This window comes from Manis pentadactyla, chromosome 8 (assembly GCF_030020395.1).
Source record: "Manis pentadactyla isolate mManPen7 chromosome 8, mManPen7.hap1, whole genome shotgun sequence".
Lineage (NCBI taxonomy): Eukaryota > Metazoa > Chordata > Mammalia > Pholidota > Manidae > Manis > Manis pentadactyla.
This window is the reverse complement of record NC_080026.1, coordinates 67,892,109-67,906,988: the sequence shown is the minus strand read 5'-3', so window position 1 is coordinate 67,906,988 and position 14,880 is coordinate 67,892,109. Positions and strand designations below refer to the sequence as shown.

Here is a 14,880-nt window from a genome sequence, read left to right as displayed (position 1 = left end):
ACTTTATGATCTCCCTGTTATTTTCTGTTTCCTGGACTCCCCTTTTTGTTCCTCCACACCAAAAACTGGTGTTTTCTCCTGTTTTGCTGTACCTACTTGTCACAACCAAACCCTTACCACAGGGCAAAGTGGTGTGTACTTGTGTGGCCTCCCATTCTTTAGGGTTCCTGCTTTACAGTGGGCAGGAAAATACTACACATGCTCAGAAATAAGTCAAATTTTACAGTCTCTCTTTCTTCAAATATATACTTGTAGGTAGAACTGCCCCTGCTGTCATATGTCAAGGCATTTATAGCATAGATGAACATTTTACTGAGATGCATATTATGACATTTCTGGTTTTTTTTTAACATTTGATGTGGTATTCTGAGAATATTTGTTATTTGCTAGGTTATTGCCTCTCCTCTCATACTCAATTCTTAATATCCATATGACATCCCCGATAAAAATGTAATTTATCCATGCTGAAAATTTGGCAGGTGCTTATTCTTCACTGGCAATCAGTATTAACTTGTTGAACTTTTCTAAATACACATTTCTAGGCCCCATCCCTAAAGGTTCTCATTCAGTAAGTATACAGGGCAGTAAAGAAGAAACGGGATCTACATGCTTATGTCTCCTATTTTAGCACTCCCTTTTCAGTGCAGGACATTTCTGTTGTCTGGGAGTTTTCCTCAGGACAGGTAATGTCTGAGGAGGATTACGCAGCTTCTTGAAGGTTGTTGATTCAGTGAGTGTCCCAAAATAGCTGGGTACCGTGTGAACAAACAAGGTGTGAACTGCACTTGTGCTACCTTAGTCCAGGGCTCAGTCCCTCACCATCATCCCAGTCACATTCTTCCCTGGTTCATCTTTCTTGAGGTTGTCTGTGAATCATTGACCATGCCATTAATCACTAACCATGCCATTTCTTAGCTGCCTATTCCTAACCAGTTCAACAAGAGTAGGACTTAATATTGTCCTGTCATTTTCTTTATTGCATTTAAGGACAAAAAGTTTTAATTTTTTTCAACTTTTTTTTATTGAGTATGCATACATCCAGTGAAGTGCTTAAATGTACCAGTCTTAAATGTACAGGTTCAACTTTTTATATGTATATATCCACATAACCACCATATAGTCAAGACATAGAACTTTTCTGGCATCTTTGTAGTTTCCCTAATGTTCCTTCCTGGGCAGTGACCACTTTTCCCTAAGTCAACCACTGTTCTTCTGATTTCTAGCATCATAAGTTAGTTTGTCTGTTCTCAGACAATATGTAGAGTCATGCAGTATGCATACTTACTTGTTTAGTGTTGTTAATCAAATGATTTTTGTGGTGGAGGCTTTGAATAATTTAATATTGTTTCTGACTCCTTTGTACTCAAAACACCACATCTTAATCAAAGAAGATTTAATTTGATGTTAACATTTTTTGTAGGTGAGATCATCTTAAACTATTTAGGAAACTTCCTGTATTCCTTTTTTCCACTCAATCAGTGGCTTTCTTCTTCATACACTCATATAAAGTCTGTTCTGTATTTCCAGAAATTAGTTTTGCCTTAGCTTTCTTTCTTCCTCTTCCACATTTCCTTCTACCAGTGCAGAGAGAGGAAAAGAGATTTCTAATATCTTATTTAGTGTTTGTCTTTCCATGCTAGCATTTGATCTCACGTGAATTTAGATTGAACTGAACATCAGCAGTTATTGTATTAATCTTGTGTTTTCCTTTTCTTCTTTCTGACAGCATGATGAAAGTGGTTCATTGCATGATAGTCAACTATCATTGCCATCCAGTCCAGAGCCAGAAGATGGTGATCAAATATATAAGGTATGAACAAGCAGTCATACTGAAGTTGTCAAAAGTCTTTTTATTATTAAAATTATAAAGCAATAACAATTAAAACATTTGATAATTAATGTTTGCTTTTACATTCTATTTTCAGGGCATGCTAGTCTGTTTACTAGTCATCTGTAGTAACAAAAAACCTCAAAATACTGGTGATTTACAATAACAAAAGTTTATTTCTCATTTGATATTTTTCAGTATGTTACATATTAGTTGTAGGTCATTTGGAGCTCTGCTTTATATGTCTTCTTCAGCCTCTTTCCTGGAACATGTGATTTTTGTACCTGAGAGAAAAGAGCATTGGCAGAACCACATGTGGATTCTGCTTAGATGTAGCATATGTGGCTTTCAAAACAAGCCAAGTGGCCAAATCTGGTAATGGGTCAGAGAAGCATAATTTTCTCCTACAATGTGGAGAAAAGCTTACTGGGAATAAGATTGCATATAAAACAGTCAGCATCAAAGGAATATAGGATGGTAGTCACATCTGGTTGTCTAGCCTTAGATTTTTAACGTTACCCTACCTGTCCTTGTACAGATTTCTTCCCATCTCTGGGCTTCTGTCCTATTGTGAATATAATATTCTAAATCAGCAGGTCTACCACAGAGCATCTTTTTTTTTAAATTTACATACACACTGGATTGAGAACTATTGATTTAGATGATCTCTGATTATCTCTCAGTATTTTTAAGCTTTGTGACTGACATTTAAAAAGTATAGATGATTTGTTTTTCCTTTTCTTCTTTGTGAAAAGCCTTCTTTTTACATGTAAGAAAATTATTTTTAAAGAAAAAATTTAATTTCAACTTTTTTACACAACTGTTGTCTTCATTTTTTTCATGTTCCTTTATAGTTTGTCATTATATTTAATACTACATGATAAACATTTATTGCACAGTATTTATCTAGTTTCTCCTTTACTTTCTTCCAGGCATATCATTCCTAGTCATTTTTTTCCTTTTTTTTTTTTAAGGTGAGATGCAGTAGCTGATACTGTTTCTCTCCAGTACACTAGACTCTCTTACGTTTTCATCAGTGAATCCCCAACATTATCCCCTCATCCAAAATGATTTAATAGTTCCATTTCAAATGATACAAATAAGGTAACTTGTGCCATCACCAGTTTAGGGTCTGAAATCTCCACTGGATTTGTGATGTCTCCAGTCTATCCTCTATCTCAGGGCAGCTCTCTCTTCCATTCCTCTGATGAGCTTTTCTAGACATTGACCACTTTCCTTAAGCCCCATTTGCAGCTATTATTCTCAATTTATGCAGGTAGCCTTATGTCATCAAGCAAGATTTTCTGCCACCTGCATTCCTGCCTTCTGACCTGTATCTATTGTCATTCTTATTTACCTTATTCCATTTACAGGGTAAAAGTGGCCACTATGTTGTGGAAGACCTCCTTTCTTCTTGATTCTATCTTCTGCTGCTCTTTAAGGACCTAACCATCCTTCTCTCTCATCTGTCTTCAGTGTGCTTTCTCTGCTTCCTTTTCATCCTCACTTTATAAATATCTATGTCTGTATCTTAATTCAGTAAAATCAAATAAACCTTTTCCTGACTCTACTTAAATGTCTTTCCAGTTAACATAAAAACCTGAAAAAATGAAATAGCTACTGGTTTTAGTGTTACAGACATTTGGTGTGACCTTTGTCTTAAAAGCTTTATTCCTTGGTTTTTGTGTCACTCCTCTCTGAAATCCCTTATATCTCTCAGTATTTCTCCCCATTTCCTTTGTAGGTTCCTTCTCTTTTGAATGTATCAAAAAGTCCTCTTTGAACTTTTTACTGTAGTGATTTCACTTATGATGTATATATATCGATAACATGTAAAATCTCTCTTTTCATACTTGGGAATCCAGTTGCCCCCTGGGCATTTCCACTGTATGCCCCACCCACAGGTACCTCTAACAGTGTGTCTTAAACTAACAAATATTCCTCTTAGGACATACTTCTCTCTCTCTTCTTTCTCCATTTCTTTTCATGGCACAACCACTCACTATGTCACTCAAGATGTCACTCTTGACTGCTCCTCTGTGCTCCTCTCTCACATGCAGTGAATTGTCAAGATCTCCTAATTTTGATTCCTTTTTCTATTCTCTCTATTATTATATGTTTGGGTCAAGCTCCTGCTCTCATCTCTCATCTGAAGTCTTATACTTGATAATGATTTCCCTACCCCAGATTTGTTGTTGTTGTCATCAAATTTGCCCTCCAAACAGTTGTCAAAGCCAAATCAAATGTAAACCCATCTGTTCTCCTTGGCTTAGGCATTTCTTGATATTCATGGTGCTCTAGATCTGGCCCTTGCCTAGTTTACTAATCATAATGCTCCCCACTGTTCATCACAGCCTTTGTGTGACATCACTGCTTGTAGTTCTCCAGATATCCTCTGCTTATTTTCATCTCTGTACTGTCATATGGTATGTAAGAATCTCTTACTCTGCCACACCTTAAGGACTTTTTACTCATCCTTTAAGACTCCGTTGGAGTTCCCCATTTCTTGATGTGTTCTCCTTTGCTTACCTTTATGTGTAAAATCCTTAGAGCAGTGCCTGTAATAAAGTGCTGTATATGTTTTAGCTATTAATATTATTACCACTTTGTATTTTGATTTTCATTTTTGGGTCCACTGCACTGCCTCCAATACTAACAGAACCTAACAATGACTGAGTAATGGGTATATAGTAATCCCTTAAGTTGTTACATTCTATTTTAATCATCCCTTACAGGACAATTGTAAATTTGTAAACTTTTAGAAAATACCTTATTGTAGGTTTTCTTAGAACAATAATTCTCATACTTAATAATTCTTAATTATTTAAATTTAACTGTCACTCAGTTGCAGTATAGTAACATTAAAAAATCTTTTCTCTCCCATTGTTTGTGATACTTAATATGGTAAAGCCTTTGTAAAATGTCTATTTCTGATCTCTTGATTAAAGAGACTGCAGTATCTTTGTGTGTTGTTCTCAGTGTATCTGAAGGAGATGGCATACATTGCTCAGTAACAACACATAATTGTTGACTTCCATATTTTTCTCTCGGGAAATGTTATGATGTATCATTCATGTATATATTCTAATTTCCTTGCCTGTACTACTTCCTCAGTATATAATTCTGGATAATTGAATGGTAGTAAACAAAATGGGCTAACTATAAGGTAATGATACTTTATATTCGCAAATGTAACCAGATTCTTGCTTAACTTGATAATAAACTCCCATTTAATACTATTATGAATATTTATAGACCAAGTTGATAGGATATTTTCTCTTTGATCCAGGCAAAGTGGCTCATGGAAATGACTCCCCCTTGTTACCTTCAGGCACATTTATCTTTCTGGTAAAATTCATGAACCAGCCATGAAACGACTGTGTCTTTAATTATGCCATTCCCTCTATTGTTGTGCCCTTCTTTTTCTCTGGTGGGCTTAAAAACCAGCTGAAATTTCTGCTTTGTTTGTAATTTCTTTCACTATATGGCTTATGCCCCAGGTTCCTTTATCTGTAAAATGGTGATAAGAGTACCTATTCAGTTTGTAGTCAGGATCAAATGCTTAGTTACCTCTAAGTATTTAGTTCTGGCACCTGGTAAGTACTTAGTGAATGTGAGCTGCTTTATTGTTCATTGTTTATATGTCAAACTCCATTAGACTATGAATTCTTAGGAAATCAAAATGGATTTTTTGTTTGTTTTTCATAGGTTAATAGCTGGCATATTTAATAAGGATTTCCCCTTAAATGAACAAACCATTCTTAGTCTCTCACTGATTTAATGCTTCTCATTTGGGAATTTCAAATACAGTTAAATACTTCATATTAAATTTTTTAAAAATATTTCAGAGTGAAGATTTATTAAATGAAATAAAAGAACTTAAAGAGGAAATAAAGAAAAAAGATGAAAAAATCCAACTATTAGAAAATCAGCTTGTAAGTATAGTGTGTATGTGAAGTGGAAAAAGCTTTTCAAACTGGGCAATATGTATTTTTAATAAAACTCTAACCAGAATTGAAATTTGACTTTAATTTTTGCTTTCAAAGTTACACTATAGTATAGTTTTAGATTATGTGCACCTAAAGGTATATGATTTAATTTGCAGTCTAAATGTTACATGTTTTCAAGGTGAAAAGAAAATCGTTGTCAGTCCATTTGCAGCAGCCTTTGTTTTGGTGTTTTGAAATTCACCGATTTACATTCATTTTATTGATGAATGTAAGTATCTTTCCTTGTGTAGATTTAAGGAAATGAGTGCTGGTGAATTGAGAACAGAGCATTTTCTCTGAGAGCAGAATGAAACTAGGTATCAGACTTAGCTGTCTGTATGACTGTCTGTTAGAATGAAGGGTATTTTAAGAAAATGTTTCTTCCCCATGAATAATGTTGAGTGATCCCTCAGGCCATGTTGAATCTCTATAATTTTATAATTGTTACTATTTGAAATGTTAGTCCCATGTGAAAACAATATGTACAGTATCTTGAGTTTACTTACTAATATTATTACTTTGTATATTAATAATATTAATAATATTAAATTATTAATAATTTAATTATTAATTAATAATTAAATATTAATAAATTAATAATATTAAAGGCAAGGATTATAAGAACATAATGGCATAAATATCACAACAAGCCAAGAACAAGCTTTGTTGGAAGTCAAAAGCATATTTTGGTATAGCAAAGCAATTAGCAATATAAAATATTAATCTCACTCAGAGTATAAAGAGTAAAATATACTGAACTCTGAGCCACTGAGTTCAGATCACAGGAATCCAGCTCATGAATAAATAGTAAGGACAGATAGATCAGGTGTTATGACTGAGGGTACAGAGTAAATCTATGAATCTGAAAAAAGAATTAAGTGAATATTGCAAATAAGAGCCTACTAAATATAAAATTAAAAAGGAAAATGGTAATCCTTATTGTTTGTATTTCAAAGTTTAAGACAAGAACTCAGCTAACCCAGCCAGTTTTCAGGGGGACAAAAAAGCTGGCATTAGAATATTAAGTAAGTTTCAAATTTTTATTTGAAAAATGTACAATAGAACACAAGAATTGTGTCTAGTACACTTCAGGAAAAATGTTATGATTCCATATTTTATATCTAAACAAATTTTTATTTATATACAAAGGTAAATTCTCAGACCTTTAATTGTCTTGAAAAATGTGCCACCTAGTTATCTTTGTAAAATTGCTTAATAATGCATTCTAAATTCCTGAAAGAGAAATTTAAAAATAACAAGAATAAAGAAATAAATATTAACATGAAAGAATGGTGAAATGAAAAACATTTTTAGAAAGACTAGGTGGGATAAACTTCCCAACAAGTAATCGGAAAAAATTTGTTGCTTATCATTTTATCATATGTAATTATATGTCATTTGAATGTTGGAGTTTTTAAAATACATACTTTTATTTTGCTTTTGAAATAAAAAAAATATTAATTTTTAAAATTTTCAGTTGCTGTTTTTTGAAATATTTAAGACTAAATAGGTTTGAGGAAGGCAGAAAGGGTAATGCTGAATTCAGATGCACTAAATTTCTTATCTTCAAATGGGTATCTAAAATTATTTTTTAAATTATTTTTTATATGAAGGTGAATTGTAAAATGTTTGTGAAATGCTGTAAGATAACTATTTGTAGGTTAGCATAATATATCCTGGAAAAAATAAAAGTAAGAAAAGACATGTAAAGTAGGAAAACACCAAGGATATCTAAAAACAGAAAAACTAAAATGACCGGAATTAGAACAAATATAATAAATATAACAGTAAATGCAAACAGTCTTATCTCATGGAGAGAGTTAAATTGAGGATTTTAAGCAAAAATCCATCCATTTTCTTTGTATAAAAGAAATTTAGATAAAATGGCTAAATAATGCAGAACATACAAGGTTGGGGGAGACAGAATAAAAGTAGCAAAAAAACTGTGGTTGCAATATTAAACTTAGAAAAATAAATTTAACACTGAAAGAATTATGAAAAGAGGTCACTTTATATTGATATATGATTATAAATAATGAAAGATGAAGCTTATGCTGAGAAGTTATAATGGTATTCTTTTAACATTAATATGCTTCTTTTAAAAATAAAGTTTTCTTCATAACTAAAATAATATCTTTCATAGTAATTCCTTAATATTTTCTAATATCCAGTCAATATTCAGATTTTCCCAATTCCTAAAATATCATGTACATTACATCTGTTTATATCTTGTGTGTCTCTTAATTTAGAAGCATCTTTTTAAAACTTTATTGACTTCTTGAAGAGACTGGACCAGTCCCCCTGAACAATATTTTACCTTGAAAATAATTTTTAGAGAGGTTTAAAAAATACCTAAAAGAATCCTAAAGAAAGAAAACAGGAGAAAAGTGAAAGTGTTAATTACTCTAGCAATATGTGCTTTGAAAGTCTCTGAATTTGATTTATTAAACCTAGAAATCACACTTATTTTGGAGGAGCCTATCACCTGTCTTTAGTTTAGTTACAGAACTCTAGAAAGTCACTTGTTCAACAGAATTTTAAAAAGATATAAAGCACCAGAATAGAGATAAGCTGCAGTTTTTTTGACAACCAAAATTAAAATTGCCTTTCTATTTACATTTTTTTCTTTTCTTATATCCCTAAACTGCTTTTCTTAAAATAACAGAAAGTCATCAGAAGAGCCATAGACTAGAAATTAGAGGACTTTTCTTCAGTATTAATTAGCTGAATGACACTGGCAGTTCCTATCACTCTCTAGTGCTTGAAAAAAATATGAAGGTTTTTCTAGGCGATTTCAAAGATCTTTTCCAGCTCTAGCTTTCTATGCTTTTTCTCTTCTTTTAAAAATTTGCAAACTTCCAGTAAAATGAAATGACAGTATAAAGTGCTGAATTCATATTTATGTGAAATGTGCAGGTGTAAAATCAGTTGCAGTGCTCCAAGAATTTAATTAAAAGGTATAGAGGCTTAACTATTCAAGCCTTATTGCAAAATGCTAAGAACACCCACTTATTATCACCTCATTATACTAATTAAACAACAGTTAATTTAGGTACATTTGCTCATTGAATCCTCAGAATAATCTTAAGAAATTACTGTTGTAGATTTTTTTTTTATGGAGACATAGGAAGTAGAATTCAGTTTAAGTAAGCTAGCAGTATATGTCATGTATTTGAAAAGCCATGACCAGTTTTGAAGCTGGATAAACTGGGTTCTAATCCTGGCTCTGAAACTTAATAACTGTTTTTTCTTAGGGGAACTACTTAATTTCTTTTAAGCCTCTTCAGTATATGGGGACAACAAAATAATGCTGACCATATAGGGTTGAGTTAGTGAAATGAACTATGTAATGTTATACCTGGGCTGTGAGTGCAGGGTAAATAGTAACTGTCATTTAATAACTTGTTCCAGATCACCCAGCTAGTAAATCAGTACATACCTTATGATGCTTTAGGTTTCAAGTAAAAGTCTTAAAAGTAAGAACATGAACATACTCAAAAACAAGAAGGAAAGTGTGTAGGTCCTATCCATTTCCATGGTTGCTTAGTTAATCATTTGGGTAATTGAGAAAAGTTCTAGATTGGCTTCTCTGGACTCCTCTTAGCTGTCCCTTTATGGTCAAAAGAGGTCTATAGTAGTACAGTAGTCCCCAAAGTTAGGTAAAGGGCCTGTTTCTCTAGCATGTCTATTTTTAAAATCAAGAGAACTTTCTCAGAAATACTGCAGACTTTCCTCGTGTATTATTAGATAGATTTGAGTTATTTGTCCTTTCCCAAGCATAGAGGAATGGGCTTAACCAGATAATCAAAATCTGTTGTTGGTCAAGAGATAGGATGCATTTGCCTAAATATGGGACCAAGTAGAAAGTGAGCATCTGAACAGATTCTGTCATCAATAAAGAAAGCAGGTGGAGAGGGAATGAATGATTTGGGTAGTCACTTTACATCTGTTGAAGTGTCACTACAAAAAAGGTTTTCCAAATGATGCAAAATTCAGATATTTGCCAAATATTCTTCGTATGTTAGCACACAGACCACAGAAAGGACATTTTTTTCTGAAATTTCAGCAGTCAAGGTAGAATAACTAATGTACTTGCATTAAGATAAGTGTTTTATATTATCTTTTCTCTTCTTTATATACCCCATGTTAAAAGTTAAGTCCTTTTACAATGTTAATTCCAAGAGACTCTAAGTTGACTTGCTTATATATTGAACTTTGTTTCAATGACTATTGAATTTCTTAGGAATGGAAAGTATGTCTGAATTACATGGAATAGGACATATGTCCACATTATACAGATTTTTGTTGCTAATTACATTTTATTTTGTATATGACAATTGGAAAGATCTGATATAGTCAGGGAAATTTTTTGAATATTGATAAATATTTTCAAGGTAGAAACTTGTAATTTTAACTCAATGTAATAATCAAGAAATCATTATATAGGTTTCACTACAAGAAAGAATTTTTACCTCCAGTAGGTTTGTTCAACATATAACATGGTTATATTACACCTTCAGACTAAGGAGAAATTTTCATTATCACTCTTTTTCTTTTGATTTGATATTTATTTAAGAGACCAAAGTTTATGCAATAGCTACATCACTTTATGTTGTATAAATGACTAAATGAGTATGCTTTGAGGGGAGTCATGTAGAGAATTCATTTGTGAACTGAGGTGGTCAGATGGATCTTGTCAAAGAGATCCTTGAAAATATGCCAGTCTGATAGTGTCAACGCATCATTAAAGGGTCTTAAAAGCACTGTACTTGTGAACAGCCTTACTTGGGCCTGGTGGTATTTAATATCCAGTAGAGTCCCATCAAAAATGAATTTAAGAAACCATGCTACAGTGATTGCAGTACTATTAAGACTTTAGAGAATAATTAAAAGTTTGCAATTATATATTGCTGTGTGTATTCTACATCTATATGCATATTTATATACATAGAATTATAAGTATGTTTTATAGAGGGTATAAGAAATTACCAGAGGTAATTTTGACTATTCAGAATTTTAAACTAGGCTGACTCCAGTACCCAGTCTCTGAATAAGATAGGAGACTGCTGAATAGACACTAATGTTTGCCTTTTGCTGTTGTGAGAGAGAGAGAGAGAGAGAGAGAGTGTGTGTGTGTGTGTGTGTGTGTGTGTGTGTGTTAACCTCCCAAGAGAACCTCTGATTACTTTGTATGTATATGTGTATATGCAGAATTATACCAGTGTAAAATAAATACTGGTATTTTTGTTCAGGCAACTCGGTGTAACTGCCACCAAAAATCTAAAGAAGGAAAATGCACATATGCTGATAAATACACCCAAACACCTTGGAGAAGAATTCCTGTAAGTAGTATATGCCCTTAATGGCTTACATTTTTCATGTTTAATTCTACTCTTTATTCTAATCTGTAATAACTTTGAATTTGCCATGGCTGTTAAATTTTTTTAGGTAAGTTGATTTTTCTTATTTCTTAAGTGTTATGTGCTTTCTAAAGCTTCTTTTGTGTGTCTTTTATAAGTGTGCATTTAATAGCTTTTCCATTCTGCACACTGTAGCGTATTTTATTTGAGCATCCAATCTCTTCTCATTGCATGTATTTATGAGAGTAGTATTTCCCCATGCCCTAAAAGAAACAAAAGTCAAAAATGCCCTCTTTCATCATTAGTAGCACATGACCCTGAAAATCTATGTGTATTCTTTTTTTGTTGAAATTTTTCAAATGTATTCTATTGTTATAATTTCTCAAATATTAGGGCTTTTAGGAAGTATAAATTCATTAAGATATAGACTGTGAAAGTTATGTTTTAGGCATGGTTGGGCAAAGGTTTCTTGTAAACACTAGAAAGTAATCATGCATTCATGCTTCTTTGTTGTTTTTAAAAAAATTTAGTGCCAAAATATACTGACTACAATTTTATCTGAGTTCTGGACTCAACTGAGGATGTGCCTGAGCTAAATAATTAGCATATGGCTATCAGTCATCATCCTAATTTATGGTGCCACCTAATAGACGTTTCTTATTAAGAAAAGCCTATTAAGCAGGACTCTTCTTTTGCCTTATTTTAGCAGTGGAATCCTAGTAACACAAATGAACAGTCAACTTTAATGGTTAATGTAATCAACAATCCAATTTTTTAAAACTTAGCTAAGAAGTTTTAAACCTTTAAAGTTCATAAACCTTATAAGTTAATAAAACACTTCTCATCTAAAAAGTAATTATTTTTTGTTTGCTCTGTATAAGGTATAGTGTTAATAATTAATTTATTCAACAAAAGGTTGGTGACCCTCTCCAATGTCAGTTATTAGGTTCTTGAAGTAGAAGTGGGGAATTAGGGAAAGAAATAACACAGATGAATAAAGATTCCTTCATTAACAAGTGATTATTAAAGGAACTGGTGATGTGATATAGTTAATGAATAGTAAGTTCTATAAGGTTCAAAGGATTGGGAAAGTCTGATTCAAAGAATCAAGGATCTTGGTGAAGAAGGTGAAGGTTGAATCATAGGAAGCAAAAGATGCTAGCAGATGAAGATGATGTAATATTTCTTTCATGTCAAAGGACGTGGGAACTTACCTGTTCGGAGGCAATTGTGGGTAGGATAAAAAGAGGGAAAAGACCTGCTAGAGAAGATGGTACCTTTCAAGGAGAGTAGATAGTCTGCTTCTGACCAAATATTCTCATCTGAGGAACAGAGTACCCAGATAAAATGATGAAATGGAGAATATGGAAAGAACAGTGTGGAAGGTACCTAACCATTCACACAAAAGTAAGTGAAGAGACTTAAGAATACTGTGAGAAGGTGGTGATTATGGGAGAAATCAAGGTTAATTTTAAATATATAAACTATAAAACTTTATTTTTAAAGATAGTGTGACATTACTAATCCATGTACCAACATGTAATAAAAACCATTATCTTGAACTGGATTATAAGATTTTTTTATGTGTTTCCAATATTGTTTCAGAAGCATTTAATATCAGTATTTGAATATCTGAATAATCATTTTACATATTAAGTAAATTTTAAATATTCATGGTAAATACTTTTTATAGAACATTTGTTTGAACTTCTTAAATTGGCTAGAGAAGCCAAAATATCAGAAAATATTTCTAAAGTCACGCCATCAAATCTCTTATCTTCTGAATCTCAAAGAAAGGATTGTGAAATGGACACAGGATTGAGCTGGTCTATTTTTAGTAATGGAGCCTCATCCACTGGGAAAGCTCAGTGCTACAGTGTCAAGTGCCACAGACTCCTTTGGGAGCAAGAAAGACCATTCCAGAAGGCTAAGCTCTCCCAGAAAAGGGAGAAATATGCATACTGATCAGGAATCAGGAAAAGTTCTATCTTCTCAGGGCTAAGATTAAAATTTCCCCATCCTCTAACTTCAGGTGATAACCCTTCTCAGTTCTAATCTCTGCTTTAAGAAAAAACAACTATCTGAGGGGAGAGCTGCAAGGGTTCTGGAGGACTTGGCTCACAGTTTCTTGTCTTATCCCACACTGGTCTCAGTAGGCTTTGAGAAAAATTAAGCTTCCTCTAAAACCCTGAGTTCAGACACTCCTGTTTTTCATGATTTCTTGTTCCTTTTTTGTTTTTGTTTTCTGGGTTTTAAAAAAAATTAATTAGGATATTATTCATACTGTTAAAACTCTTTGTCAGATACCCCATTTTCCTACAAGTAAGTTTTTTTCACTTGGGTGGGATACAGTCATATATATACCTATAGCTGTTTTTTTTATACACAACCACTCTGGTTTCTCTAGTAGAAAGCATCTCATATCTACTACTTCATCTTAAAAGTCATACAATTTAGAGTAAACTCAAATAAGCTTAAGGTCCTTTCCTGCCCAGAGCTTAGGGAACTTGTTGGTATCAACTAAGAAAGAATTATGTTCTCTCTGCAGTCTGGATTGTGCTCCAGTAGAAATACAGTGTGACCTACATATTTAATTTAAATGTTTTATCCAAATTGAAGCAAAATAAAAAGAAACATGCAGAATTAATTTTACTAAAGTGTTTTATTTGATCCAATACCATTTGCACATATAATCAGTATAAGAAGATACTGAGGTAATTTTACGTTCTGTATTTTTTTTTGCTTTTATGCTAAGTCTTTGACAGTTGGAAGGCGTTTTATGTTTATAACACTTTTCAGTTCAGACTATCCACAATTCAATAGCCCATGTGGCTAAGAGCAACCATATTGGACAGTGCCGTTCTATATGGAGGTCATTGGTTTTGGCTTTAAATTTCAACTAAACAGGAATTGACAAAAAAAAAAAAAATTAACTCCTTCAACATTTAAGCCATAGGTCAATTTATACATTAATTCAACGAACTTTGACTGGTTTTTCTATATTTCAGTCCCAGTGCTGAGGCTTTGGATTCTAAATCCAAGCCATTGCCTGATTCTAAGTTTATGATCCCTTTTGGACAGACATTAAAGGGTAGGTCAGAGATGATTGAACAGTGAGGCTCTGTTTCTGGACCAGAGGATGGTGGACATGTCTTCCCAATTTGGGGACTAGACCTTCTGGCTCTCAAATCCCTCTTTAAACTGTCATGCTATCTGGCAGTCTTTTTTTTTTTTTTTTTTTAATAATTATTTTTTATTGAAGGGTAGTTGACGCACAGTATTACATTACATTAGTTTCAATTGTACAACACAGTGGTAGAACATTTATATACATAATTCTAGGTTCCAGCTATCACCCTACCAAGCTGTTACAATATCTTAACTTTATTCCTTATGCTATACATTACATCCCAGTTACTTATTTATTTTACCATTGCAAGTCTGTCCTTTTTTTTTTTTTTTTTTTTTTTTTTTTGTGAGGGCATCTCTCATATTTATTGATCAAATGGTTGTTAACGACAATAAAATTCTTTATAGGGGAGTCAGTGCTAAATGCAAAATCATTAATCCACCCCAAGCCTAATTTTCGTCAGTCTCCAATCTTCTGAGGCATAACAAACAAGTTCTTACATGGAGAACAAATTCTTACATAATGAATAAGTTACATAGTGAACAGTACAAGGGCAGTCATCACAGAAACTTT

At 32.9% G+C, this 14,880-nt stretch overlaps 1 protein-coding gene across 9 annotated transcripts in view; it reads left to right on the top strand.

Annotated features, from left to right (window-relative positions):
* Positions 1–14,880, top strand: part of CCSER2 (coiled-coil serine rich protein 2) — a 241,121-nt gene that overhangs the window by 182,731 nt on the left and 43,510 nt on the right. For 8 of the 9 annotated variants that reach the window (XM_036883919.2, XM_036883918.2, XM_036883917.2 and 5 more), the window contains 3 exons: positions 1,727–1,810; positions 5,677–5,763; positions 11,070–11,159. The exons of the other annotated variant lie outside the window; for it this stretch is intronic. In XM_036883919.2, the coding sequence (XP_036739814.2) occupies positions 1,727–1,810; positions 5,677–5,763; positions 11,070–11,159 (261 nt within the window). The remainder of the gene's footprint in view (positions 1–1,726; positions 1,811–5,676; positions 5,764–11,069; positions 11,160–14,880) is intronic. 9 annotated transcript variants of the gene reach the window in all.